At 53.5% G+C, this 24,870-nt stretch overlaps 1 protein-coding gene across 6 annotated transcripts in view; it reads right to left on the bottom strand.

The window, feature by feature from the left end:
• The window catches only part of DAB2IP (DAB2 interacting protein), a 116,390-nt gene that overhangs the window by 64,713 nt on the left and 26,807 nt on the right, over positions 1–24,870 (bottom strand). For 3 of the 6 annotated variants that reach the window (XM_087822887.1, XM_087822889.1, XM_087822888.1), the window contains exon 3: positions 11,572–11,717. The exons of 2 other annotated variants lie outside the window; for them this stretch is intronic. In XM_087822887.1, the coding sequence (XP_087679013.1) occupies positions 11,572–11,717 (146 nt within the window). Of the gene's footprint in view, positions 1–11,571; positions 11,718–24,870 lie in introns of those variants that run through there. One more of the 6 variants, XM_087822891.1, reaches the window with a different exon arrangement.

Raw genomic sequence — 24,870 nt, 5'->3', positions numbered from 1 at the left:
TCAACTCTGGGCGCGTAGAGTCAGGCCCTGTCCCACACACAGGAGAGCTGGTAGCTGCTTTGAGGAACAGTTCTGAGGACCTGGGGATGCCTCATTCCAGAAAAACATACCCCAATACCTGCTGTAGGGCCAGTGGTGCCATCATTCAAGACTTACTCCTGCAGTCCCTAAAGGCATGGAATGCTTCCAAAGTTACCTCTTAAAGAGCACACTTCTAAGGAGAGGTAACACGTCAAATCAGTGTTTATAAAGAATGTTCGGCAGAACACTACACACTACTGCTCCACAGATGCCGACAGCTGCTCCTTGGGCGGGAGTAGAGGTGTAGGGACAGGAGACCCTAGACTAAACGAGGTGAGGCTTCAACGTCCTGGATCACAGAGCGATTCCCTAGAGTGAAGATGCTCACACACCTGTGGAGGAAAACAGGCTCACCTCCAGGATCCTCAGGAACCAAGTTTGAGAAACTGTGGACAGATTGTTCACTAAAGCCCCTGTTGGCTCCATCATCCCTTGACTCTGAACTCCTGTGAGAGTAGCCAGGAGGAGTAGAGACGACGTGCATACAATGCCCAATGCCTGGCACACAGATGCTTCCTACATGGCACGTAGTTTACTGATGTTATTATTGACAAAGCATGTTGTCTGTAAAATGGGGCGTATAAACAGATGAGTGGTTGATGGCAGGCTTTTCTATAATAAAGCCAGATCACCTGGCTTCGAGTCCCAGCTCGGCTACTTGCAAGCTGGATGACCTGGGCCCTGTTGTACAGTCTGCGCCTCAATTGTCTCTGTAAAATGAGGACAGTAATTGTCCCTATCCTTTATAGTGCTGTTGTAAGGATGAAATGAGAAAATGAATGACAAGGTACAGGGCATGGAGCCTGGCCCATCATGAGTGGTCACTCAAGGGCAGTGGGGGGTTATCACAGCACCAAGAGACTTGCCATGTAAAGAGGCAAAGATGAAAAACATCTTGTCCCAGCCTGCTGCTGCGGCTCCATTTTACAGTCAGGGGCTTCATGACTTGAAGGCGGTGCAGCAAAGCTGGGGAAAGACTGGATGCACCACCCTGGGCTCGCTGCTTTCCTTCGGGAAATCCCGGAATCCTGGCTCTCAATGTATTGGTCTTTGCTTTGTTAAGATGGGGAAACTGAGGCTTAGAGAGAAGCAGTTGGTGGAGCTGGGCCTTGGACTGGCTCTGAGTGACTGACACATCTCCCAGCAAGTGGCAGTGTGGGGATGGGGTTTTGAGTAAGGCAGTCATGAATTCAAATTCTAGTTCCACACCCCACGGCCCAGACTCCCCCTTTTCTCCCGCCCCCTTCCTCCCCAAACTCTCAGCAGGGACCTGGCCTCCTCAGTTGGGAGGGCAGCCCACCCAACCTGGCCTGGTCTCTTCCAATGGCCTCAGCATAGACAGCCACTCTCATTCCTGAGTCAAGGCCCTCCAGGCTGTGTGGAAAGACCTCAACTCCTTGCTCAGTTGGGTGTGGCTCAGCGGCTGAGCATCAACCTAGGATCCAGGAGATCGCAGCTCAATTCCCGGTCAGGGCACATGCCCACGTTGCAGGCTCAATCCCCAGTTGGAGGCGTGCAGGAGGCAGCCAATCAATGATTCTCTCATCATTGATGTTTCTAGCTCTCTCTCACTCTCCCTTCCTCTCTCTGAAATCAATAAAGATATATATGAAAATTTTAAAAAATGACCTCAACTCTCAGGTATGGGCCAAGGGCACCTGGTCCAGCCCCAAAAGGTTGGCTAGTCCTGTTCTCTGGGTTTTCACTCAGTGGACCTGGGCTTGAATAGCAGGACTGCCACTCTCTCGATCCTGGTAAGTGATACACTTCTCTGAACCTATTTCTCCACCTGTAACCAGGGAGATGACAAGAGAAGTGGGCCTGTCCTTGTTGACACAGGTGGGCGAGCACCGGACCTGAAGTTAGCAGAAAAGTTCCAACTCCAGATATGCCCTTTCACCTCTCTGAGCCTCACTCACCTTACCTGTAAAATGCAGGTCACAGTCATAAATGACCTAACTGATCCAAGAACTCTTGGGAGACCTGGGCACCTTTTCCCAGTGGGGAGCCCCCTGTAAGCACAAGGCACTCCTCTAGGATGGGGAAGGTTAATTTCAAAAGGTACCACACCCATTCACTGCTAGTGGGAATGTAGACTGATACAGCCACTATGGAAAACAGTATGGAGGCTCCTCAAAATATTAAGAGTAAAGTTACCATGTGACCCAGCAAACCCTCTTCTGGGTACCTACCTGAAAAATTCGAAAACATGTACCCACAAAGATATATGCACCCCTGTTAACTGCAGCATTATCCGTGGTGGCCAAGACATGGAAACAACCAAAGTATCCATGGTGTGGTGCATATATACAATGGACTACTACTCAGCCATAAGAAAAGATGAAATACTGCCATTTGCAACAAGAATGGACCTTGAGACTATCATGCTAAGAGCAAGAAGTCAGAAAAAGCTAAGAACCATAGGATTTCACTCATATGTGGGATATAAAACTGAAAGCAACAAATGAGCAAACAAACAAACACTCATAGACAAAGACAACAGTGTGGTGGTTACCAGAGGGAAGGGGGTGGGGGGATTGTAAAGGGTAAAGGGGGTCAAATATATAGTGATGGAAGATGAATTGATTATGGATGGTAAATACACAAATCAATACACAGATCATGTATCATAGAAATGTACACTTGAACCTATATAATCTTGTTAACTAATGTCACCTCAATAAACTTAATAAAAAACAAAAAACAAAACTAAGGCATCACAGCCATAAAAAGAAAGGGTCTGCATGCTAATGGGGGGATGTGGGGCACCACCAGGGAATGGACTGCCTGGACATAGGGTCCCCCAATGTGTGATTTGGGGCCAGTCATGTTCCCCTCTTGGAGTTTCAGTTTCTACATCTGTAAAATGGGAAACAAAAATCCCATCTCACCATAAGGAGCCATTAAGAACACAGTGTGAGCAGTGCCTAGGCAAGTCACTGGCCCACAGCTAGGGCACAATCCCTGCCCTGCTGCAAAAGAAATAAACTTTGGGCATTAGTTCTCAAACTTTGGGGAAATTCGATTACTCCACCAGTCTAATTCGGAAGGTCTGAGGTGGGGCCCAAGAATCTGCAGTTTATTAGGTGTCCCAGGCAATCCCTCTTCATACGGGTCTGTGAGGATGAAGGGTCAGTCCTGGGCTGGGCTGAGCTGGGCTGGTCAGTTCTACTCAGAGGCCAGCACCCCTGCTTCCAAGATAAGAGTGGGGCTGTAGTCAGAGTTAATTCTGGGACTAAGTGTTCTGATGAGATCTGGGGAAGTTGGAAAGGGGGGAAGAAGGCAGGAAGTGGAATAAGGAGCAGAGTGGGTGGGACTATGAACAATCTATTAATCAATCCCCTTCAGCGGAAACAGAAATTGTTAAGGCTCACACATCCTTCACATGATAACAGTCTGCAGCTGCAATACCGCGCTTTGATTACAAATGTCAAAAAGACAGAGCATGAAATTAACTTCCCCTTAGTCAGTGGGCACAGGGAGCCGCCGCGCTAATTCATTGCCCTCATATGAAACCCCCCACGACACTGTCGTATTAAATCAGGGCCTGCGCTACCAGGGTGGCGTCTATATCTCTGCCCACTGCTCTCCTTTACAATCATGTCTGGCCTGCAAATGAGGGTCCTAAGGATGCAAGAAAAGTCAGGGCAACAGGCAAGTCCAAGGGTTAAGCGGGTGGTGGCCAGAGCCAGCTAGAACAGGGGCCAAAGAAGGTGCCTCTCCCATGAGAGCTCCCCACTGGAAAAAGGAGGTGGGGGATCATTGTGACAGGAGCAACTCACCCCACAAAATATCTGACGCAGGGAAATGTGCAAACCCACCTTCTAGCTGGGCCAATTCCTGCCCCACTGGTCCCACTAAAGAGATGGGAAAACTGAGACTCAGTGGCTTTTCCAAAGTTACCTCACTGAAGAGCCTGGCCCACGAGCCTAGTTCCTGCAACCCCTGAACTCTGTTCCCTCTAGTTTGGCCTGGAGCAGTCAAGGGACAAGTGGCAGCATGGGAGGGGCAGCAGGAGGGTGAGGATGGCAAAGCCCTGCTCAGGCTACTTTTGAGAGAACCTCTAAGAAGATCCTGAGGCTGCCCTCTGGCTCCTCCCGTCGTACAACACAGAGCACATCACTGGGCAAACCCTGAGCTCCTCAAGACGCGAAGTTAGAAACTCCCACCAGGCCACAGAGGCCACAGCCATCAGCTGAGGTCTTTGAGGGGACAACCCCAGGAGTCAGGTGGTTGCAGGCTTCCTGAGTGGGCATAAGTGGGGTTACAGGGAGGCCCTATTCTTGGCATGCCCTGAGAATAAGGCTTGACCTCCAGCCTTGGGTCACTTCTTACCACTCCTCAAATGCCCAGGGTATTCCCAGGCAGGCTGCCAGGGACCCTTGTAGGTGGGGAATCCTATCTCCCTCTCCTTCACCTAGATCCTCACCCACCACCCTCCTGACTCAGAGGGGACCTCTGGTGCACAATTGGTGGCTTCCACAAGGACCTGGTTCTTATAAGTATATACTCGGGTGGCGTGCAGTGTGGCCTGTAGACAAAACTGGGTGGGGAGCCAAGGCTGTGTGCCCACCCACAGGCTCATACCCACACCTGCCCAGAGAGGACAGAGATACCCTCTATCTCAGGAGGGGATGGTAATACAGGCCACCCTTCCTGGCACCCCCAGCTGGGAAGGGAAACTTCCACGTCATTTCTATCACAATAATCTCCTTGGGCTTTCAGCCAGTCCTTTGAGATAGGTGGCAGGCATGATCACAGGTGACTCTACATTCAGCACTGGGGGGAGCACAGGGAGGAGGAAGCTGGCCCCTGGCAGAGTTTAAGCCTTTCCAGAAGCTACCTCAGGCATTGGGGGAGGAGGAGGAACACAGGGGTCTGTAAGCAGCACCCCAAAAGCCCCTGAAAGAGTAGGAAAGGGGTTAGTTTCACTAGAGTGGCCAGTGACTGTCCCTGCCCATAGCCCAGGTCTTGGGCATGTCACCTGGCTGCTCGGAGGCCTCAGAGGATGGGGAGGAGGGGTGAGGGGGAGGTGGTACAGCCTCACTTCAGTCTAGGCTTGCTATCCACAGCTACTCACACAGCCCACCCCCAGGTGGGAATGCGCCCTGGCCACTCCTCAGAGAACACCAGAGGTTCTTCAAGCGAAGGGCACTTTTCACTCACCCTTAGCCAATCACCACAAGGGAGTGGGCGGCAGCTCAGAGCAGGGGAGAAGCCAAGTGTGCTCTGCCACCTGGGAAGGAGTCACCGAGCCAGCGGGGGGGGGGGGGGGGGGGGGGGGGGGGCGGCTCTGGATGTTTTCCTTCTTGCCTTTTCAGTCTCCCTATGATCTCTTCTGTGGCCTTCTAAAATAGCCATTAATTAGAGCCTGGTAATTAACTTTCTGCTTCAAGTAATATTTTGCAAAGGAATTCCATTAAAGAGTCGATTTACATATCCTCAGACATGGGGCCTGGAAACAGGCAGGGTTACTTGGGGAGAATGTGATGGGCCCCATGGCACACCTCAGGCCCAACACCCCAGGCCTGGGCTCTGCTGGCACCTAAAGGCAAAAGGGAATTAAGAGGGCTGCTGTCCTGATGGCCCAGGAATATGCTGAGCCCTGGAAGTTTCACCCCAAGAAGCTGGGCAGTTTCACAAAACAGGCCAGCTCAGGGGCCACACACCAAGATAGAAACTGCACACACATATGCACATGTGAGAGCTCAAACACAGAACACACTATACACATAGAAAACAGACACAGTAATAATAATGGTAGTCAACACTTATTAGATTGAACCATATGCCCACATTCAACCTACAAAAACAGCCATTTCATATAATCAAACCCAACATGAAGTGCCAAGCACTGTTCCAAATGCTTTACATGTGATCACTCATTTCAAATGCACAAGCATGTACAGGACATCTACATGTAACGTGCCCACACACTCATGAGCGCAGGTGAACACTTGCAAGACATACAGAAACATGCACACACAGACATACATGTATCTACAGCTGCTGGTACGAAGAAAGGCTCCTCTAGCCTTTGAAACCCCAGCCTGGAGCTGATCACATTCTCACTAGCTAATTTCCACCGTTCCTAAAAATATTGCCCGGCTCGGATCTCTGGAAGATACACGAGGGAGCCGCAGATCTAAAAGGAGGGTGATAAAAATGAGAAGGCAAAAAATAAATTGGTTCTTCTCTACGTCCGAGTCGTGTTCTGTGGCTTTCCCCTCCCTCTCTGGAGATGAGACTCAGAATCATGTGCTCGTGTGCGGGGCTCTGGCTAGCCCTGCCACCAAAGGTGCCCATGGGACTGCAACTACAATGCTGCAGGTGAGTTAGGACCTGGTGGCAAGGCAGGTCTGGATTCTGTGATGGTCCCACTGCCATGCCTTTGATTGTGTGCCTCAGTTTCCCAGAATCTAATAGTGCCTTCACTGCCCACCTACCCTGTAGGGTGCAAGACCTCTCCAAGTGCTGTGTAAATACCAGGGCTCCTTATGATAATTATTGGATTAAGAATTAAATCTGATTCCCTTATGGAGAGGAGGGGAGGGGAGAGAGGAGAGAGCTGGGGAGCCTTCCTTGTAGATAATTAACGAATTCCCTGCCATACTTCTCAGAAGGCAGAGGCCCATTTAACAAAGATCCACCTACATGGGGCCTCTCAGCGCAGAGGGAGGCCATACAAAGCAACCAAGAATCCTGCAAGGGCCTTGTCAGAAATAGACAAGACTCGAAAGAAAAAGCACTACTGGCCATTAAACTCAGAAAACAATATTCAATTACTAGCAAGGAAAGAAATGCAAATAAAGAAATACCATTTTTTCTGCGTACTCAAATGACAAAGATTGTTTTAATGATGACACCCAAAATGTTTCTGAGGGTAGAGAAACAGGTGAGCACTCTCAAAAATCATTGGGGGAGTGTAAATTATTATAGGCTTTCAATGGGGGGCCCTTCTATCAAAAACCGAAAACTGTTTATATTCTTTGACTTCATCATTCCAATTTTAAGACTTTATCCTACGACAAGATGTAGAGGAAGATAAAGATTCAAGGATTTAAATACCAGCATCATTTTAAATAAAAACCAGATAACCTAAATGCTTAAATGATTAAAAACAAGTATGATCCAACATGAGATGTAACTTTTTTTAAAACACATACAGAAGTTTGCTTTCTCAGGTGTAGAGAGGAACAAAGGTCACTCTGTCCGGCTACTTCTTGTTTTCAAGGTAATAATGACCCTCTGTACCGCCCTTTTCACCTTGCAAGGGACAGCACCATCTCATCTCTCTCCTGAACTTTACAATCACACCTCATCATTGATTGTTTTTATTCCCATGTTGTTGAGGAGAAAACTGAGGCTCACCAATATTAACTCTCACTTATTGAGAACTTACAACATGCTAATCTAGCCTCTTTGCATGTTATTACTTACTGAATAAAATTTTAGCAACACTTAAGAAATGTGCAAACCCGGTATTAACTGCTAAGAAAACAGCACTGGACAGGACAGACACTTCCTATTAAATACAAGCTGAATATGTTAATATTAATGTTTCCACCAACATTATCATGAGGCCCATTTTGCAGATATGCAAACTGAGACTCAGAAGTTATACCACTTGCCCCAGGAGAGCCTGGGTTCAAATCCAAAGGTCACATACTTTCCATTATGCCTGGAGACTGTCTATACTGCACAGTTACCCAAGGGAAGGCAGAGGAGAGCGAACAAGCACTGTATGGCAGGGGACGGGAGGGGGGGATGGGGCACAGGGGAGAAAAACCAGGCCTGGGTGCCCAGCCCCTCCTATACCCTACAGTCAACAACTAAAGCGGAAAAACAGGTCCCATCTTCCATTTTCCCTGCTTCTCATCAAGCTTCCTCTCCCCTCTAGGGACTGCCTCACCCAAAGGGGCAGAACTAATTCCTGCCTACTCAGGGCCAGTTGAGGGTCCCTGAAAACCCCCACCCACCACTTCTAGTATCTCCCTCCCTAGACTCACAATGCCTGGAATCCCACCATTAGTAACTTTCAGGTGTGGGAACTCCGGGCAACACAATTCCTGGGAGGGGTAATCCATCTTCAACTCCGCACGCAGCAGCCTCGCATCCCTGCACCTGGGCTGCCCACGTTTCTGTGATAAGCTCTGCACCAGAAGAATGGGAATGGGAAGGGGGGGAGTACAGTCACTGCAGAGTAATTATAGGTGTCAGGGAACAGGTAGAGAGCCAGAGAGGACATAATCCCAGCACGTGTGGGGGGCCAGAGTCACCCAGAAACAGTATCAAGGAGAAACGGGATGCAGACAGCACAATATTGCCAGCTGACCCTCCTAGCTACTCAGGAACATTAATAAGTAAACGAGTGACTTGGAAATTATCTCCTGGGAAGGCAGAACCACCACATCCTGGATCGCTTTTACCCACATTAAAAAAGCTTTGTAAATGAAGCGGCAACATTTCCAGCCTGCAAAACAAAAATGCTTTTGCCAGCACACCTTTCACCTGGAAAGCCTGAAATGCCTTCATTTCGGTTATCCAGGGGAAATGATTACCTGTCCTTGGTGCTTATTTTCAAAACCTCCCAAGAAGAAATGAGTGTCTAAAGGCCCAGGGATTTTGGAGACCAGCTGGGAACCTCCCCCAGGCCACTTCAAGGGAATAAGTACCACAGCTCAAACCTGTCCTGTGGCCCTAGGGACCCCTGTGCCCAAGGGTGCCCACCAAGCCCTGGCTGGCCTGACCCCAGCCTCATAACTAGACATCAGCCCTTTCCCCCAACCAGCCAGCCTCAGCGTCGCCACACCCGGGGCAGATTCCTTTTCCAGGGAGCCCAGGGAGGTTTCCACCCTCCAAGTGAGAGAATTCCAGTGCAAAAAATAACCTCCCCTACACAGCAGTTTGTAGAGCAAGGAAGACAGCATGCAACAAAGCCACTTCAACAGCCATAAAGCAGACAGGTTTATCCAAAGTCAGAACCCAAGTGGCACGACCCCCGAGTGCCCTGTACTGTCTATCTACATGGGGAGGCCACAGGGACCAGGGCTCCTGATCCTCTTACTGAGACTGGCATCTATGCACTTACCCCTCTGCCCAGCAGGAAGTATGGCAGCCCAGTGGGGGTCCCATGGAGCCAGAATTCAACCACCTCCTTGCTGCTAAACCAAACCAAAGGCAGCCTTCCGTCCTCCCAGCCTTCAACAGCACAACCATACCAAGTCAGCGTAGGGGGAGGCCTCACCACTCACCTAGGTTTGACCATGAGCTTTGTGGGAGTTGGGTCACCACAGTTGGTTTTACTCACTCGACTCCAAACAGGACAACTCCAGGGGGTGCTCCAGAGAAATATCTGCCCATCCATCCCTGCAGCAGCCAATGAATCTACTTCTGCCCAAAGCAGCAAAGCAGGAGACCCCAGTCCTAGCAAAGCCTATTTCACCTCCAGAGCTGGGAAGAGAGAGTTCAAACTCGGTCTCCCTGCCTGTCTGTAGGAAATTTCGGCCCCCTTCCTGTGCCAGAGAAGGCCACCAAGCCAGATTTTGTTTATAGAAAATTAAAAAGACAATTCCACACCACTGCCAGTACCATTCTGCTCCAACGGCTACCGTTTACCACCATTTCTAGAAATGGGCTTATACAGATTCACTCCCAACCCCCCAACTCCACGACCCTCCAGCATATGGCAGGGCTGACCTGAGGTGAAGCTGGGCAGGACCTACTCGAGGTCATCTCGACCATGCCCCAACCTCCAGCCAGGGTTGCCAGCCAAGCGTTCGCCAGCTTCTCGGTGCAGGCTCTCCACTGGAAGGAGGTAAACATGGCATGCACGCTGTCTGCTCCCGGGAGAACAGACACACTCAGAGGCTCGACTGCCTGCTGTCTCTCCAGCTCCCCAACAATCAACACATGCACACAAAACGGGGTACGTACACAAGCCCCCGCATGTGGGTGCAGAGGGTCCTGACCCCTGCCCAGGAAAGCGCAGAGAAGGGCATGTTCCTGGGGGAGAGAGCCGAGGCGGGGCCGGGAGGAGGGAGGAAGGCAGCAAACTGGGTGGCCTGCCGTCCAGACAATAACAAAGATTGGGAAGCGAGATTTTTCAAAGACGCAGTGGCTGCACCCAGCGCTGAGCTCTGGCCTGGCTGCATCTGCCTGCCACGGAACGCCTGGTCCCCTGGGGCACCATGGCCATCAGAGAAAGGCTGAGGGTCCTGCCTTGGGCTAGGCTTGGCAGCTGGGGCAGGAAACTAGCTGCAGGCAGCAGTAGTATGCACTGGAGAGAGCAGCTCTGGGCTCGTAGAAATTAAAGGTCTAGTAATTCTACTGGAGCTACTCTCCGGAAAGATGCTAGGGGTCAGTTAAAGTCAGTCAACCCTGGGCAGGAGTTGGGCTATAACTTGTGCTCCTTCCCTTGCTGGAACCAAGGAGGAGCAGGGACACATTCTCATTTTCCGTGTGCCTCCCCACTTGCCGATCATGCACAGGCCACAGCCCTATGAAGGCAGATGCCAGGGGCCTGAGGTGTCCGGGTGAATGGTACCTGCCGGTTCTTTCACCTCCCCTAGCTGAGCAGGGACACGTTCTAACTGGCACTGGAATCCATCACTGTACCTGCGCCCAAGTGGAAAGGTGCCTGGCTGGCATGGCTCAAGGAGTGGGGCCTGGGCCCCGAGGGACTGACTGTGTCCGCCCAGGGCCCCCTACACGCAGACTGGATGGCTTGCCCTTGCGAGCTGAAGCCTGCTCTGCTGCGGGTGACTCCAGGCAAGCTGAACCACCTCCTCCTCCGCCTCCTCCTCTGCCCCACAAGCCACCTCCCCCTGGAATTTCCACACCCTGCTCCTGGCTTGCCCAGGAAAAGGAAACAGGGAACAGGAGACACCCCTGGGAGTGGAGAGGTAAGGAAGGGAAGCAGCTGCCCAGGCTGGAGAGGATAAGGCCCTTCTTCCCTGGCCTCGGGCGATGCCCCTGAGCTCAGGGCCCGGGCACTGCCCCAGCCCCCAGCACAGCGCGCGCCCTACTTAGAGCAGATGTGCCCCCTAAGCGGCCCAGCCCCCTGCTCCTCCCCTCCAGATGTTCACCCTTTTCCTCACCGCCGGGTTTCAGCAAAACCCAGTAGAAAATGCCTTTTGTATCGGACGCCCAAGGGCTCCTGAGGCAGGGGGGTGAGTCCTGAGGGTGGAGGCGCCACTTGTGTCCCCAGCTCGGGGCATCGCACCGCCCGGGAAACAATGCCCACCGCGCCAAGGCGAGGCAGGACTTCTCGGCGAGGGCACTTCCTGCCCGGCCTCCCCCACGGGGGTAGAAGGGTCCAGCCGTCCTGCCCCCCAGTCCGAGGCGGCCCCACAAGTTGCCCGAGAGCGGCGTGGCGTGCCCTCCCGCGTTCAGCGCGCCCCAGCGCCGGCTCCCGCTTTGTCCCCGCGCCCTCCGGGGCGCATCCCGGGGCGGCGGCGCGAGGAGGCCGGGCGGCGGCGGCGGGCTCACCTCTCATTGTCCGCGGCGGAGGCGGCGGCAGCGGCGGTGGCGCTCCGGAACCCCGGCAGGATGTGGCGGAAGCTGTGGTTGCGGTCCAGCTTGGGCTGGCTCTTGGTGCGCTTGATGGAGCCCTTGAGGCGGCGGCTGAGGAAGCCCTGCGCGCGGGGCGACAAGAAGGGGAAGGGGAGGCGGGGTTAGCGCGGCGACGGCGCCGGGCCCGGGACCCGCGCGGGACCCGCGCCCCGGCTCGGGCGGCCGCGCGGCCGACGGCGGGCGCGGGCTCGGGCTCGGCCCCAGCAGCTCGCGGCCCGCGCCGCCCGCCTGCCGACCGAGCGCCGACGGCCCGGCCCGCGCAGCGCGGCCCAGCCCACCCCGCGCCGCCCGCCCGCCCGGCCGGCCGGCCCAGCCCAGCCCAGCCCAGCCCGCCACGTCGCCCCCGCCCCCTAAGCCGCTGTTGCCATGGCGACGCCGGGCCGAGCCGCGCCGGCCGCGGCCGAGGCTGCCCGAGCCCCCCGGGCCTGGGGGCTGGGGGCGCGAGGGGGCGGGGCTGCGGAGGGGCGGGGACCCCCGGGGGCTCGGCGGCCGCGGCCCCCTCCTCCCCCCTCCGCTCATCCAGGAACGAGGTCACACCCCCACCCCCCTTGAGAAACCCACGCCCCCCGCGCCGCCCGAGACCGACAAAGCGCCTCCCTGCGCCCGTGAGGCTGGTGTTCGCAGCCGCGGTTACCCAGACCTGCGAAGCTAAGGCTCTGAGAGGAGGCGGTGACCCTCCAGGGGCGGGCGGCTACCCTGGCCACCTGGACCCCTAACCTGGGTGCCTCTCCTTTCGAAGACGACCGACACTGGCCCTCCGGGTGGAGCCCCTTGCCTGGAGCCCTGGTGTCCCAGAAGGGGAGACCACCCCGAGTGCGGGGTCCCTAGTGCCTAGCTCAGGGAGGGCGGAGGGGCTGGGGACTTGCCGAGGATCCCCACTGCGTGCTTCCAGATCTGCATGGAGCCAGGTCCCGGGGAAGTAGGGGCTTAGTTAGAGGGACAGGTGCCTGGCCCCACTCATGACCCACGTGGGAAGGGGTCTGCTCCCGGGAGGAGCATGGCAGACCTCAGCTGGCGGAGGGCATTCAGACCATTCACCCATCTACCAGGCTGCCCTGGACTCAGGGCAAGGCTTAATCCCAGCCCCAGCGCCAAGAGCTCCTAGCCCGATGGTGGAGACAGTTCAATGAAGTCTCAAGGGGCCACAGCCTGGGGTGTTCTCAACTTGGAACACACAGGAAAACTGGGGGGGGGGTCCCTGAGGGAGAATTTGTCTGAGAGGGCTCTGGGAAATCACCACCTGCGCCTCACTTCCAGGTGAGTAGGATATTAACTTATTTTGAAATTAGTGTTGTACACAATCTGAACATCACATTTTATCCATCACACAATAGAGGGTAGGCTTGGGGGCCCTCTCTGGTCCAGGGGAAAAGCAGACATTTGCTATAGGTCATGCCTCTTGCTGGATCTGTCCCTCTATGGCCCCAGCACCCCAGACATGACAAGGCCAAACATTGGCTGTACGCATCATCTCGTCACCCACACAAACAGAAAAACATTACCCCTTTCGGCAAATGAAGAAACCTTACTGAGAGGTAAAATGACTCTCCCAAGGGCACACAGCTTCCAGGCCTGCCTAAAGCACGGCTGTTTTCACAGGACCCCCTCTTCTGCCCACTCTCTTCGAGCTTTCCCTTTTCCTTTCTCCCCTTACGTTTTCCTGCCACTCAATCTCTCACATCCATGGGAGACCTATCCCTGTGGCTACCTGTCAGAATTCTGCACATCCTACAAGGCCAAAGTGAAATGCTACCTCATCCAGAAGGCTTCCCAGGGTGTGGAGTCCAAATGCCTCTCACCTCTGCAGCTCAGGAGTATCCATGAAGGTGCTCTAACCAGCTGCAGTTCACCAGGTATCTCTTAGATGTTAGCTGCAGGAGAGGCCCTCTTCCAGAGGGGTGACCACTGGGCAATGCCCGATGCAGAGGAACCACAAATGGTGGCAGATGAGGGGACAGTAGATCCTCTGGGAGACACAGCATGAAGGCAGGAACCCAAACCTTCACACAAGCTCTGGATTCTCCAAACCTTGGCCTCTTGCCAGGTATGGGGGGAGGGAAGATGCACCTGGCTAACTTGGACGGGCTCTTCTCTAACAGGTGTTGTTGTCAAGCAAGTTCCCCCAATGGGCTTGTACTTTTTCTGGTTTTTTATTTTCTACACTGATGGAAATTTCACAATTTTTACACTCATGCAGCACAAAGAACCACAAAGCATGTTTTACAATTTATGTAGCTCATTATGTAGCAATATTGACAGCTTTATCCTATTTTTTTGGTAAAAAATTTTTTTCTCCCTCCTAGGAGGTTGAGTGAGACATGTGTCACTTCCTCTCCCCACCTCTCCTCTGACAAGCAGCCTCCAAACTGACCATGACCTTAGGGACTCAAACTCTCTGTAACAGTCACTCATTCACCATTTATCGAAGCCTACTATGTGCTAGACATGGTGACCAAGATGGTCATGAACACTAGGGGGTGAGCAATATATAGATTAAGAGGCCAGAGAGTTCAGAGCATGGGTAGAGTGATTCTTCAGAACGGGAGGACCCCCATTCACTCCCACCACACCATACATGTCTACCCTTGTGTCCCCCAGACAACCCAGCTCAGGTCCCTGCATATGGGAGATTTAAATGTTCATCATCCCAAAAGCAGACTCCAATCCAAACGACTGCATTACGAGGGTGAATGAGGCCCCAAGGTCACAAAGCAAGGTTAGTCCAAGACCCTGGACTCCAGTTCCCTGCTCTGCCCAGCCTCACAGCTTGCTTACTGACCTCTTTGTGGGGTGGAGGGCCAAGGGTAGCTCCTCACTCAGTCCTGGACAAAGGGAGATGAGCCCTTTCTCTTGTCCCTTCATGGGCATGTCCTAAGACATGATTTTTGGAGTCTTAAGACATTTTCCTGAGCTTGGGAAGACAGACTGACTGGTCTTCAAGTCAGAAAATCCTGTTCTAGACCCAAGTCAATCTTTAGCGAGGGGTAGTGGGCAAATCATGTTCCTTCTTTAAGTTAAACATGTTCTAGGATGTTTAACAGCAGAACCCATTGAGAGCTGAGAGCTAGAGGCAGGCAAACAGGGCTCAACTCAGGCTCCACAGATCCCCTGGCCGGGGGATGGCCGGCAAGGTGCCTCGCTTCTGTGTGAAATAGGTGGGAGCTACAGTGAGAACAAAGTAGGACAGATGACGCTCTGGACCCCTTTCCACACACCCAGGGCCTAACTTTACCCCACGTTCTCTAGGAGGCTGATTCTACATAAGCCGGCCCTGCTGATCACACCCCTTGGGCTAGCACAAATCCTCTCCCACCATTTGAGTCCAAATCTTAATTCCGATAAGCTGGGGGCAAATTACTAGACCTCTCTGAGCCTCAGTGTCCCTGTCTATAAAATGAGCTAATGAAGATATCTATAGGTTGGGAAGTATAAATGAGGTAAGAGATCACCAGTAAAATTGTAAGTATTAAGCAACTAAACATAGTAGTTGCCAGCTTTATTATTATTATTACTGATGTTGCCTCTAGTACGATTTTTCAACCTTTTTCATCTCATGGCACACATAAACTAATTACTAAAATTCTGCAGCACACAGGTTGAAAATCACTCCTCTAGCATGTGACCACCACAGGTAGAAGTTTGTCCGGGCAATCTGAAGAGCTTGAAGGTGGCTGGCAACCTGGTGTCGTGCCTAGTGAATGAATGAACATGCTTACAAAATGATGCTGGAGCCACCGGCTGTCATCCGGTTTGGTAGTTTTGAACTCTTTTAAACAAACGCTGATTTTCTTTAAAGCAACCTCACCGTGACTCTGGAGGTACAAAGTGCTGGGGCGGGCTGCTCAGGTGGAGGCCTCAGCTTGCACTCACTAGAACAGGGACTGAGGTCTCAAGCTCAGCGAGCAGCCTGCGCCATCCCTAGGAACCGAGCCTGCTCCCTCCCCAGCTGGAGCGCTCTGCCTCCACTGACACAGCGGTGTCACTGCACTTAGGTCAACTCAGGCCCCGCGGGCTTTAGCACAAGGCTGCTGCCTGGTGCCACCCCACCCCACTCAGCCCATTCCTGGTGGTTGGGTGCTGACAGCCATGTAGCTTCTGCCCTTGTCTGTGACAGCCCACTGCCCATTCAGAAGTCCTCCCATCCGGCTGATCCACAGGACCCCTGGGCTTCCATCCATGTCACTGACCAAAGTGCAGGGCAGTCCTGAGTGGAGGACAGATGCCTGTGGGGTCTCCGGCTGGAAGGACCCCAGTTCTCAGCAGCTCCACCACCCCTGTTCCAGCCGCTACGCCACTATCCTGGCGTTGGGCCCACAACCCTGCTCCTTCTCCAGGATGTTCTGAGACTTTCTCAAGGGCCTTTCAAAATTCCAGACACACGATTTCTTCACTCACCCATTTCAATCAATTCCAAGCGATGATGATGATGATGATGATGATGATAAATTACCAGTTATTGTGCTCCTGTTCTGCCAAGTTGCTCTGCCCCCGACAGTCACTGCACACGTCCCAAGGAGGGACCAATGCCTCTTTCTGGGACTCCTAGGGATGCTGTGTGCCTCAGAATTCAGAATGTATCAGGTTTTCAAGTGGGTAAATGGAGGCTCAGAGACGTTAAGCCACTTGCCGAGGGGCAGAACTGATGGGCAGTAGAGCTGGGAGTGTAACCAGGAGAGTTCTAACCCATGGTGTGGGCAGGGTGGGGACCCCCCCACACACATGCATATGTACACACACACACATGTGTGCACACATACAAGTCAAAGGCCAGAAGGGGAGCAGACAGCTCAGCCCATCGTCCCCACACTCGGCCCCAGGCACTATGCTGGGCCTCTGGATGGGAGGAAAAGTGCTCTCTCACTGAAGGCCTGGGACGCACCGGCGAGGACCTGGAGGCTCCGGGAGGGGAAGCCTTGCCCAGTCCCAACCTCACGTGTGCCTCACTCCCCAACCAGGAGGCAGCACCTAGGGGTTTGCATTCCAGCACCACCACTCGGGTGCCTGGGAGCTGCATGTCACCACAGGTCTCTGGGCCACTTTCTCACCTGAGTGTAAAGCATCAAACACCAGGTGTGGCTTATAGTAGGTGCTCTGTCTATGAAGGGTGAGTTCCTTCCCCCAACTCTACCATCTCCTTGGTCCTGCATCCTCAATCCTGCCTTCTTCACCTGCTCCCCTTTTAACAAAGGGACCCTGGGTCGCTGCAAATGGGTAGGTGGGCCTGCCCTGCCCAATGAGGCAGCGCTCAAGATGGAGGCAGCACCTTTCCTCATGAGACCTCCCTCTGCCCAGGCCCAGCTCCTCCTCCCAGGGCCAATTCTAAGGCTGGCACCCGACAGAGATCGTGTCTCTCAGTATCCTTCTGGGGCTTTGCGCAAATGCCAACAGCACACCTAAATAAACAGGAAGGGAAGGGGAAGATCCCATCCAGATATCACCCCAAGAGAGGAGATCTGCAGGGCATACAAGCTGGCAGGCAGACTGGACACCTTGGCAGGCTGGTAGGGACACCTCACCCCACCTGGGCACAGGCTCCGGGAAGGGGCTGGGAACAGTGAGGAGTCTGCTACCACAGTCAGAGGGTGAGAGCCAGGAGGGTTCATGGGGACAGGCCAATGCCCACATGGTACAGACAAGGCACCCGAGGCCCAGAGGGCAGGCAACCTACCCAGAGTCACCATGGCAGGGTCCCATCTCTTCACCCAGTACCCCATACTTCGAGAACCTCCCAGGCTCCCTGGGTTTCCTCTTTCCAGGCCTCAGTCTTCCCATCTGCACTATGAGGGCTGGGTTGGGCGATCACCCAGCTCCTTTCCAGCGCTGATAACTGATGATCCTGTAAAGCTAGAGCAGCTGCCTTCCACAGCTGGGCTCTCCCACCCCACACGAATAGTACCAGCGAATTCTCGGGCTTCAAGGAGCATTTCAGATGCTCGATTCCTCAACCCTCCTTCCTGTTCCTGGGACTCTGCCCTCTCCCAGGCACCAGGCCTCCTGGGCTCCTCCCTTGGGAGGTATGCATCATCAAAGAGAGTCCCAGATGGGGAATGACTCACTAAGGGTGGAATGTCCGCCACTGTGACAGGTGAAACAGGGACCACAAGTTAAGCCTGGGTTAAGTTGGTGCCTCTGGTCATCTACTCACAGACCATCCTATGCCCATAGAACCTTCCCTAACCCGTTGCCAGTGCTCTTCTGAATGTAAGACCTCTGCACTCCTCCTTACCCAGAGAAGGTAGACTACCTGGGTCACACAGAAAACCAACTCATGGGCCATGAGAGCTGGGAGGGGAGGTGGGGCCTGACACTCAAGGAGCATCCCTGAATTAAAATATTACCTGGATAATCACACCTAAACATGTTCACATGGAGAAATATGCAGGACCAGAAACACACACAAGTTCAAGGACATGCATGCATACAAAGGCACTTGGGGGAGATGCCCAGCAAAGAAAATACATGTGCAAACAAGTCTCCCCACCACCAGCCACATAAACGCACATGCACACTGACCAACACACACATACACAATCATAAAACACAGGTAAGCAGACAAATACAAGTTCACAAATATACACATATACTCAGCTGTCTCCTTAATGGCAGGGCCTCACTCTTTGCCCCTTTCTGAAGATGACCTGACCCTGAAAGCTTGTCTTCACAGCCCCTGAATGTGGGAGTCTTGCGGAGTCTCTCGGAGTCTTGCGGTCTGGCTGGTCGTTCAGGAGGGCCCCACTCTCATCCAGAGCCAGGGACCCCTGCCCCAAACATTTCTCCTCTGCCATCATCACACCTCAAATGCCAGTATTTGACACACCTCTTTAGGTGCCAGGGTTACCTCAATCTCTAGGAATCCCAGGTAAAATCCAAAGGCCTGTGCTCCTCCCACCCCAAGGAGCACGGTAGCAGAGGGTTCCACTACTTGCGGCTTTGGGCGTAGGCCGGTGACCTAGCTGACGGAGCCTGTTTCCTCGTCTGTAGAGTGAGGACAAGAGTAGCCCCCACAGGTTGCTATAAAGAGTTTCTGAGATCAATGCATGTAAAGAATTTAGACCATTTCCCGGCACACAGTAAATGTTAGCTACTATCATCATCACTGTCATTGTCATTGTTTTTTTTGTTTTTTTTATTGCTTGGACTTTAATCACCAGGAGCCAGCCAGCCATTAGTCAGAAGGAAACCAGAGGGCAGGAGTTTACAGAAACCATCTTTAAGACTCACATCTCCTTTAACAAGGAAGGGTGCTGCCCTCCTTTCATTCTCCAAGGGCAACTAGAAGAATCCTTTAAAAAGCAGATCGGATCCCACCACTGACCAGCTCCCCAGGGCTCCTGGGATGAAGGCCTAGCTCCTTGGTGAGGCCCCTAAGGTCCCTCATGACCCGCTCCTGTGCTCCAGCTCCCCTGGCTTCAACGGAACTTTTGAAATTGCCAGGTTCTCCTGTCACAGGGCCTTGGCACAGGCTGTTCCCACTGCCTGGAACAGAGGCCCCCTTTGCCCAGAGGGCCCGGCACTCTTTACATTTCTCTTTACAACTTCTCCTCAGGGGCCTCCCCAGTGTGCTCAGATTAGGCCAGGTCTCCTTACAAGCTTATCACAGCGGTAATTATACATCTATTTGTTCAATGTCTCCCTCCCCCACAGGATGGTGAGGGCCACGGCAGCCAGGGTCCCCAGTGCTGAGCACCTGGCAGATATTCCATAAATACTTCCTCAATGAATTAACAAATATTCATGATATAAAAGAGAAAGAAGAAAGGCAGAGAATGTGATCTAGGAGGGACTTCACTTGGGGTCAATCTTGGTGGGCTTGTCAAGATTATTTAGGGCGGAGCAGCCACACACAGGCATCTGGGCAGAAGCACAACACAAGCCCTGGTGAGGACAGCAGTGAGTCTGGCTGCCTCAGAGGCCCCTGCAGCGATTACAGGTTCCTCTGACCTCCAAGTGACACACCTGAGCCCAGGCTTATAACAGGCGGAACCCCTGCCCCAGTGCAGAGGATGTCAAGGTAAAGGGGGCCCCTAAGGAACCCTGAGAGTCTAGAGGAGGTGGGAGGAGGGCCCAGTTGGGAAATGACTGGGGATGTGAAGGTAGGAGGGGCAAATAAGGACATGGGAGATGCCCTCCTGGTGCCTGCCAGTGCCCAGGACTGGGTGGCATCAGTGAACAAAAATCAGACACACATTCCTGAGGTCTCAGGCAGGGATATGATTGCCCAGAGAGCCAGGGACTGACTCACTGCTCTGTAAATCTTCCACAGCCTTAGCATAATAAGGCCATCCCAGAGGTCTGGGTGGCCACAGACACTCCATCAGCTCTTTAAGACCTCGGCCAGCTCTGACCTCTCAGTGGGGAGTCCAGCTCCATCAGGGAGCCTCACTCCTGCAGCAGGATCTGTACTTTCTCCTCCTGCCTCCCTCCAGGCCCCGTCACTAAGGTCCCCATACCAGGGCAGTCTTCCCAGGGTGACTCACTGATTTCGGCACTTACTCCCCATCAAAACCTGTGCTCTGAGCACTCTATAGGAGTGAACGCTCTCAGCGGAGGCCACCCCACAGTGACAAAAAAAGGCATGCTCAGAGGCAGGAAATCTGGGGTCTGCTCTGTTAATTAATAATAATAAAGCCTATTCCAAGATGCTAAGAGAAAGCCAGATGTATTTATGAAGCCCTCTCTAAGCTTCAGGCACTGTATTAAAGCTTTATGTGACTTCCTCATTTAATTCTCACAACCCAATATGCAGATCAGAGAATGGAGGCTAAGAGAGGTCAAGCAACTTTCACAGGGCCACACAGCCAGCAAGTGGCAGAGCTGGATTCAACCCAGGTGGTTTGCACCAGAGCCCAAGCTCTTCTATAATTCCATTACTGCACTATGAGGCTCTGCACAAGCATGTTAGCCTCTCTGACTCAGTTTCCCCATCTGTACAATGAGGGAATTTGTTTAGTTGATCTCTAAATCATTTCCAGCTTGGACATGACATCTTTCCCATCCCTGGTGACCCATCTGGTGACAATACATGGGAAAGACCTGGAGACAACAGCTTGCCAGAGGAAAGGTACTGATAGTGGGACTTGAGCTCTGTCCTGGGCCCTAAGGAGCATCTGTTGGGTCAGATGGCCCCGTCCTGCCTTCCCAGGCACCCAACTAGTCCAGGGGTAGCCCCAGAGCAGCAAGGCAGGGACAAGGTGTAATCCTGTTTCTCCCCACACTGACAGCCATCAGGAGCACCAGGATCCCAGGGTGCTCCAGTGCCGGGAACCTGTAAACACTAGTGGGAGGGAGAGGCGAGAGGCGGGCAGCAGCGGCCCCATAAATCCACCTGAGTGAGCAGTGCTTTTAAAGGCCCTTTTCACTACAGGATACAAAACGCACTGTTTTGGGAGAGGATTTTATAGGCTGTTTCTGCTCCTGGATGATTTACCATCTGCAAGCCAGGCTCACCTGGGAGCCCCGCTCTGCGGGATCCCGGGAGCCCACTGGTGAAGTAACGGTCAATTTCAAGGCAAGGGCTGGTGTCCTTGCTGGCTATGCCACCAGATGGTGGTCTGGGTGACTTGTCCTGACCTCTCCTCCCAAGGCACAAGGAGTGGGGCTCTCAGAAGCGAGGAGATGGATGCTCGCCTCCCCTGTCCTCACCCTGCGCTCACTTATTCATTCATGCACTCTCACACACCCTCATTCCACAAGCCCTCAGGGTGCCCTGCCCCAGTGGCCCGGGTGCAGGTGCCCTTGAGAAAGCCACCGGGTCTGGTGATGGTTAAGTCACAGCATCCTTAGTCTAGAGCCTAGGGGAGGGGAAGCCTGCTGGAGTCCAGGGGGAGCATGGAGGAGGGAAGGAGCTGTCGCAGCAGAGAAATGGGGGGGGAGGATTGTGGGCATCAGGGCCAGCTGTACAAAGGCACGAAGTTTAGGACAGGCAGGGGCACCTCAGATGTGGCTGGGGAACTGAATCCCACCCCTGGGAGCCGTCTCAGGGGCCGGAACAGGGTAGTAAAAATTCTGGCTCATCTTAGGCATTCTTTAAGCTATTCCACAGGAAAAGTTACTCATCCCAATGTGGGATCTTGTGTCGGAAAGAGATGTCATCACTGCCACCTCAAGAAGGCTTGGGAAGCAATCCCCATTAGAAGACTCAGATATCATTATGTCTGCAATCCAACCCAAGTGTCACTTGATGTGACAGAGACAATCACTTTATTTTCATACCATGGGGGTGGGGAATGAAGGCGTCTGAGCTAGCCCCTTACACCCAATCTCTTGGGCCCCCATGGAAGAGGGAAGGGCCTACAAGGGCCACAGGGTGGGGTGAAGAGGGGAGCAGTTCCTTCCTACCCCAGGGTGTCCACCCTGCACAGACACCATCCGACCAGTGGGGGCCAGGCCAGCTGGAGGCAGGGGCAGGACAAGATGAGGCAGGGAGATGGGGAGACGCAGGTTCAAATGCCAGCTCTGTCCCTGATTGGCTGGTGACCTCAGACAATGCACTTCCCTTCTCTGGGCCTCGGTATTCTCACCTATGAAATGGAGAAAAAAACAATGCTGGCTGGCAGAGACTGGGCTCCACACTGTGGACCAGGCTCTGCGAGACCTTCAAACCCAAGCTCACGCCGAGTGACCTTGAGGAAGTTCTTCACTTTCTGTCTGCCTTGATTTTGCCACCTGAGAAAAGTGGGATGTGTGTTCTTTGCCTCTTGGATTGTAAGGACTAAATGAGATGATGCTTGGAGAGTGCTCAGCACAGGGCCTAGTGGACTGTGCAAAATGGGCCCCCCATTGTACAAACAGGAGGGAGGCTGGTAGAGTTGGTTCCATCCCAGGTAAGCCAGGCTTCAAGGCCAAGCTCTGACCACCATGCCGACTCTCCCAGGACACCTGCCCTCCTTCCTGTCAAAGCAGGGCTGAGGATGGGACAGGGCACCCGCAAACCCTCGAAGGACCACCACGATGAGTGTCTAATTGGCCAGCCTGGCGACCACAGTGCAGCAGCACTGCCAGGCAGCCAGCACACTGGCCTGCCTCAGCCTGTGCCCCTCCTCCTGCTGGAAAGCTGCCTGGGCTCCAGACTTTGTCCCCTCCAGTGTTCCTGATGCAGGTCCCCTTTCAGAGGTCCCCAGCTATCTGGTCAACCCAGGCTCAGTCAGCTCAGCCACCAGTGCAAGCTGTTCCCTCCATGCAGCGGTGGGCTTGGGGTTTGTTTAGCTCAGCCGGCCCCCTGTGGCCCTGGGGTGGGGGGCCCAAGATGGAGGGGGGCCCACAAACCCCTAGGATTTCAACTCTCCTCTGGAAGTAGCCACCCAGGCGTCCGCTTGCTGCACTCTGCTGCCCCCAATTGGTGGGAAATGGCCCTGCACAGACACGGGCTCCCTACATCTGTATTCACACCTAGGAGCTTGATCTCTGGCCCTTTAGTCTCTGCAATACCTCTCCGCTTCCTGGGGCAAGAGTTGAGCCCTAAAAGGTCTGTCAGGGGCAATGTTGTTTGGGGGCAGAAAATGAGGGGTACAGAAGGAAGAATCTGAGGCTCAGGGGATGTGTGGGGTGCAGGTGAGCCCCATCCAACAGAAAGGGGAACAGAGTGTGAACACTGGCTGAATGCCTCCCTTGTGCCAGGCACTGAGCCCTCAGTCACCTTGTGAGTCAGGTGCACCTCCCCGGATGAGGCAGAAGATTCCAGGGTTCCTCGAAGTGGGTTCTTCCCTCTACCCCTGCCCTCGGGGACCTCTACAAAGGGCATTCTAAGCTCAGGTGCTGGAGGGCAGGGATGGGCTCCTGAGAACCTGCTTGAGAAACAGTTTGCTTGTTCCCCCATCCCTCATCACCCACCCCAGTCCTGGTCTCTGCCCACTGAAGGAGCTCCAGACTCTCCCAACCTAGTCAAGTATGCTGCTCTGAAGAACACAATGCACTCCAGGTCTCTTCTGGTCAGCTTGGCCCATCTCACCTCCTTCTCTGGGGACTCCATACTCCTGTTAATACAGCCTCTGATCCCTTTTGCTCTGGGTGCTGCAGTGAGTCTCCCATCTCTCACACTCCAGCCACATCCCTCACATTTCAGACCCCAAATTGCTCCCAGTTCCTGTTATCACTTGCTCAGGCTGTTTCCCACCCCCTAGTCTTTGCAGGGGCTGTCCTGGCTGCCTGGAGTGTCCTTTCCCCTCACCTTCCTGGAAATTACTTCATCAAGCCCCAGGTGACCCCTCAGTATTTTTGCAAGTAGCAACTATGTGTTAATCCTCTTTGTGTCAGTATCTTACAAAGGTCCCAACACACAGTTGATGCTCATTAAAAATTTATTAAAAGAAAAAAGGAAGGCAGAGAAAGCAGGAAGTAAAACTAGTTCCCACTGCAGGAAAGGGGGCCTCTCTTTGTGGAAGGTAGACACAAAATGATAGTAATTTTCTTTTTGGGTTTGAACAGTTTAGTAACAATTAGGGTCCATGATAGGCAGAGGGGGAGGGGCACTGAGGGCATGGGGCCTGCTGTCTCTGCCCACCCTCTCATCTGGGGTATACTGGCCGGACACTGGGTTAGGAAACTCCAGCTCATGCAGCTCAATTGAATATGAAAGAAAAAAAGGAAGGCAGAGAAAAGAGTGAGGAAAATTAGCTCACACCCAGGGGACACTGGGCTCATGGCGATTCCTGGTACTGTGAGGAGGAAACTGGGTTCTCATTAATAAGACCCCAATCCAGGGGCCAGCACTACTGCCTGGTCAGGCACAGCCAGCCACGGCTGCAAGGTGGACATCCCTCCCCTGGTGTGTGGGTCACAACATAGATGTGTCCCATGTAAACGTGCACTTGAGATGGGCCAGAATAGCCTGGAGTGGTGGAGGGAGCCCCGGCAGGTATTCCGGGCAAACCTCCCCTCTCTGAGCCTCAGTATCCCCATATGTGCAGTGACAGAGCTGGCTCATCTAATCAGTGAGCTTGACCAGCTTTTCTGTCCCTCACCCCAATGCCCAATGGGGTAACTCTAGCTAAGAAGGGGCACTAATGGGGACAGAGAGGCAGACCCTGTAAGGAGCAGAGAATGCCACTCTCCTGCCCGTCAAGTCACTCTTCCCCCAGGCAGTCTCCAGCCCAAACTGTGAGTCCGGCTATAGCTGGTGCTGGAACCCAGTGGCCAGGAGGTGGCAGTATGCTGATGAGTGGGAGGGAGCTAGCAGGGACCTCCAAGGGCAGTGGGACCCATAAATGTCCCTTCCCT

This window comes from Miniopterus natalensis, chromosome 12 (assembly GCF_054644295.1).
Source record: "Miniopterus natalensis isolate mMinNat1 chromosome 12, mMinNat1.hap1, whole genome shotgun sequence".
Taxonomy (NCBI): domain Eukaryota; kingdom Metazoa; phylum Chordata; class Mammalia; order Chiroptera; family Miniopteridae; genus Miniopterus; species Miniopterus natalensis.
The sequence above is the reverse complement of the archived record's forward strand: the minus strand, read 5'-3'. Positions and strand labels throughout refer to the sequence as shown.